Here is a 4,488-nt window from a genome sequence, read left to right on the forward strand (position 1 = left end):
TTATTATAATTTAGAAAAATAATCAATTATTGTATTACTATTTTAAATTTGGAAAATAGAAATGGTTGGTGGCTCATCAGGCTGAGAAATGGCCAAGAAACTTAATAAAAGGGAGACGTATACGTGTAAGACAGTGAAGTGGTAGTATTGGTTAAGGGGTTAAATTATTATTGGATTGGTGTCCAAGGCACTGAGATAATTATATTTATTATTAATTGTCGATGATGGGAATTGACGTATGTGTAAAATATGGAATTTTTTTTTAATGAATTATTGATGTAAAAAGGAACAAATCTTAGCGTCGTATTATATTAATTTTGTGGTCGTATTTGGACTCCACATATTTGTTCATGGGACGATGGTGGTTTGCTTGAAATCAACATCACTTTTATAAAGTGTGGCATTCCCTTATTGAGCTAACGAGTCAACTAAGTTAAGATATCTTTACAATTTGTTTTCAAAAATAATTTTATATAGCCTGAGTATTAAAATTTTAAAGTTGTGAAACAATATTTTAAAGTTATTTTCCTCTACAGCAAAATTTTATATCTAAAAGTCAAAATTTAAAATTGTGTGTGTTCATTACGGGGGAGAGTTTACTTAAATATCACTCTGGTAAATTATCGACTTGATCATAATATTACTGGAATAATTTATCTTCATTAGTTTGTTTTAGTTCTCCTTCTTCCCTGCTTTTTTAAGGTAAGAAGGGGTAGAGAAAATGTCTTGATCCAATGTTCGAGTGCCAATCGCTACGGTGCTGAAGTAATCTATGTCATACTCTCAGAAAAAGCTTGAACGACTTTCAACAAGGATACTTGTACCCGAAACCGACACAGGTGGGTAGGTAGAGAACACCTAGGGGCATGAGACAACTCTCTCTAAAGAACTTGGTAAAATAACAGAGATGGGGTGCTTTCTCACAAAGGGGTCGCAGTGATCAGGCCCCGGCGACTATTTACCAAAAACACAGGTCTCCGCAAAGTTGTAATACCATGAAGAAAAAAAAAAAAAAACACTTTTTATGGGATATATTAAAAGCACAAATCAACAACAGATAAACATATATGGAGAAGAAATAATAATTTCACACGGTTAATTTGGAAGAGAGGAAAAATAAAAGATTGTATCTATTATATTTTTTTTCTAATTTTGACATTTTCAAATTTTTTTTTCCTTTCAAAAAACTTTGTGGACATTATTATAAAGAAAGAAGTAAGCAGTTCATAACTGGATTATTGGATCATACATCATCTAATCGATTAACTTTTGGTCTATAATCAAATTAGTTAAATAATTTTGTCAGCCTCGCGGAAGCTTCCAGTATACTTTTTCTATGTCCAAATGCACTAATTCTGATATACCCTTCACCACCGGGTCCAAATCCCCTGCCTGGAACAGTTACTATATCTGTTTTTTCGAGAATTTCATTAAATACATCCCAAGAATTCATTCCTGGAAAATGTACCCATATGTAAGGGGCATTTTTTCCTCCATAGACTTTCAGTCCTAGTGATTGAAATGCTTCAACCAGTATTTTAGCGTTCTCCTTGTAGTAGTTGACCACACTGTTCACTGCCTAAAACAAATATATTTGGAACATAATAAACTGTGTCAGCACTAGAACATAATATCTACATCAAGTTGCACTACTAGGCAAAATGGAAATAATACCTTGTAACCCTCATTAGAAAGGCAAGCTAGACCTCCAGCCTGAACAATATTTGAAGCACCATTAAAACAGGTGCAAACAATGCGATTAAAATCCTTTATCACAGGAAATCCATTAGAATATAACAGTTCTTCAGGAACAACTGTCCAACCAAGTCTGACTCCTGTGAATCCAGCAAATTTTGAGAAAGATGAAATTTCAATAGCAACCTGCAAAATCCCAAATCAAAATCACACAAAGGAAATGCTTACATATATTATGTTATAATTAAGTTTAAATAATTAACCTCTTTGGCACCGGGAATTTCAAAAATTGATCTTGGGCTTTCATCTGTTATATAAGCAGCATACGCAGAGTCATAAACAATTATAGACCCATTTCTCTTTGCAAAATCCACCAGTTGCTTTAATTGATCCCATGACGCTGCATTACCAGTTGGATTGTTTGGAGAGCAGAAGAAAATTATCTGTGTTCTTGAAGTGTTTGATAAATCAGGAAAAAAATTATTCTCAGATCCACAGTTTATGTACACAATTTTTTTGTAAATTCCAGTCTCCTCTTCATACTTTCCAGCTTGACCAATAATTACACTGGAATCTATATAACCCTGTTTCAAAAGCATACTATTAAACCTAATGTTACTAATGTTGTTTTCACTTATATAATTAACATTACCGGAAAAGATGGGTCCTGCACCGCCACTGTGACATTGGATCCCAGAAGCATCTGTCATCAGGAAAGTAAACGCTAAGTCAGGATTTACAAGATCAAGTGAAATTTGTGCTTAATTGCTACAATTAATGGCTGTAAATATAGTAAAATGGTAACCTGAAGGCGAGAAATGTCAGCCTGTGCCCCATCTGATACAAAAATCTCCTGACCTTTTATACCCATATCTTTGTAAAATCTTTCTGCAATTGCCATTCTTAAGTCCTGTTTAGGAAAATTGAATTCTCAGATTAATTTAAATATATAAAAGAAGCACTAAAATTAGTATGTAGCTTTGTACTTTATTACCATGTTGCCCTGTTCAGCTCCATAACCTTTATAACCTTGAAGAGTTGATAAAGCATATGCGTGCTGCCAAACAAAACCAAACAAGAAAATATTAATTTCCACTTCCAATTTAAGTGGAAAGAGTTTTTATTGATATTAATTTTTTTAAAGGAATTATTGATATTAATTTTATGCTTTAAGGAAACTTATAGGACAATATTTTCCCTGAAAGATTTAATAAATTATTTAGAATCGCGATCAGTTTCAATTCATGGAACCATTGATTTTAGTTTGATTCGAATTAAAATATTTTATATCATTTTTTGATTTGGTTAAAAACTAAACCGTTTTGGTTAAATTTCAATTTCAAATAGGATCATAGCACCGTTTAAAATATTAGAAAGGCCAAAATATTTTTCTTTGACCCTTGGAATAAAATATTGGAAAAACAAACTAAACTTTAGAACGACTTGGAATAACATTTGTTCTACGGATGGAGCTATAATAGACAGCCTGATGGATATCTATTATACAGTAGAGTTGGCATTATCACCTCAGCCATAGCGGATGTTATGATTTCTGGTATAGGTTGAGTGGTATCACCAATACCAAGTCTTATCAACCTTGCATGTGGCCTCTTCTGCATATGTTCAAACTCTCGAATGGATATCTATTTAATTACACAAGAAACCCAATTCATGAAATTAATTAATCCCAAGAAAAATGAAATTTTAGACCTAGCAATTTAATTATTCATAAAATGAAATAATTAATTAATGATTTATTTTTTTGAGAGTTCTTTTTTTTTTTTTTTTGTCCAAATCCACACGTATACATACCTCAGGAAACAAATATCCACTTTTAAGACTCTCCATATTAACATTCCGTGGAACTTGAGTACTATGACCTGTCAGATCAAATTTTATTAATTTCATCATACTGATTAATTAACTAAGACTAATTAATATTTAAGCTATGAGTTAAAATATCTTGCATGCAAAGGCATCAAATTTTAACATCAAACAAGTTAAATTAATTTCAATATATGTAAACAATTCTGAAAATCCATTTGTTATATATAATGGACTTACCAATTCTTTTGCCATCAGCCGTGGAACTGCAAATTACCCAAGAAAATAAATTATCAACATAAATATCATATATATATAATATATAAAAGAGAAAAGAAATTAGAAATAATTTGCTGTAATGAATATTAATTAGCATGCTTAACCTGGACGACCAATTTGTTTTTGGTTGCAGTAAAACTAGATTAGGTCTGCAAATGTAAAATGACATTTGAGAATACATAATTTCTTTCTTGATATGAGGATTTTGTTTTAGTGTCTAAAATGGAACGATGATATTGAAAAGAGAGAGTTCTTGCACATAAAAATTGAAATTTTCAGAATGCTATCTATCAATATATATATATATATATATGGACTTGACAATTAATAATGAGTCAAGGAAGGAAAGACGGGGCCAAACAATTCAGCTGTGGATAACAAGAGTTTTCCACGTTAGTTCCTAGAAAAGTGAAGATAGATGTGAAATCAAGCTATGTACACATGCAATTCCACCAATTCCAATTAATTTTATTTCGTAATTTTTTTTGGGTCTAAATTCAAATGTAGATGCTTTCATGAAAGAATAATTGTGAGTTGTAAATTAATTATTTAGTGACAGAAAATATTTTCCACACTACCTACCTCTAAGAGAATATACTTGACATTTTTTTTATTTAAAAAAAAAATCATCTTGACATTGGAAAAACTCATGTTGCAGATTTTCAAAAAAAAAAAAAAAAAAAAAAACCA

General features: G+C 31.1%; 1 protein-coding gene across 2 annotated transcripts; it reads right to left on the reverse strand.

Moving 5' to 3' along the window:
- Nucleotides 1–1,117: 1,117 nt before the first annotated feature.
- On the reverse strand, nucleotides 1,118–4,071 carry ALD1 (AGD2-like defense response protein 1). 2 transcript variants are annotated; one of them, XM_037638333.2, is made up of 10 exons: nucleotides 3,903–4,071; nucleotides 3,760–3,785; nucleotides 3,508–3,575; nucleotides 3,222–3,338; nucleotides 2,690–2,752; nucleotides 2,501–2,605; nucleotides 2,348–2,398; nucleotides 1,959–2,138; nucleotides 1,675–1,881; nucleotides 1,118–1,579 (listed from the first exon to the last, which is right to left on the reverse strand). In XM_037638333.2, exons 1-10 carry the CDS (start codon nucleotides 3,977–3,979, stop codon nucleotides 1,286–1,288), a joined length of 1,188 nt encoding a protein of 395 aa, XP_037494261.1. In that variant the 5' UTR covers nucleotides 3,980–4,071; the 3' UTR covers nucleotides 1,118–1,285. The 2 variants fall into 2 exon arrangements, with proteins under 2 accessions (XP_037494261.1, XP_012078351.2); XM_012222961.4 differs by having other exon boundaries at nucleotides 1,959–2,279.
- Between the last annotated feature and the right edge of the window lie 417 nt (nucleotides 4,072–4,488).

The sequence above is a fragment of the Jatropha curcas genome, chromosome 9 (assembly GCF_041381405.1).
Source record: "Jatropha curcas cultivar XTBG-Jc1 chromosome 9, XTBG_Jcur_1.0, whole genome shotgun sequence".
Lineage (NCBI taxonomy): Eukaryota > Viridiplantae > Streptophyta > Magnoliopsida > Malpighiales > Euphorbiaceae > Jatropha > Jatropha curcas.

What these genes read in the sequence shown, in the direction of transcription:
- ALD1 (XM_012222961.4), bottom strand. Translation starts at nt 3,979, where the DNA reads ATGTATTCTCAAATGTCATTTTACATTTGCAGACCTAATCTAGTTTTA. An exon ending in TAACATCCGCTATGGCTGAG is followed by an intron (nt 2,753 to 3,221) that starts GTGATAATGCCA and finishes TTTGTTTGGCAG; the next exon opens with CACGCATATGCTTTATCAAC. An exon ending in AAATTCCCGGTGCCAAAGAG is followed by an intron (nt 1,882 to 1,958) that starts GTTAATTATTTA and finishes GGGATTTTGCAG; the next exon opens with GTTGCTATTGAAATTTCATC.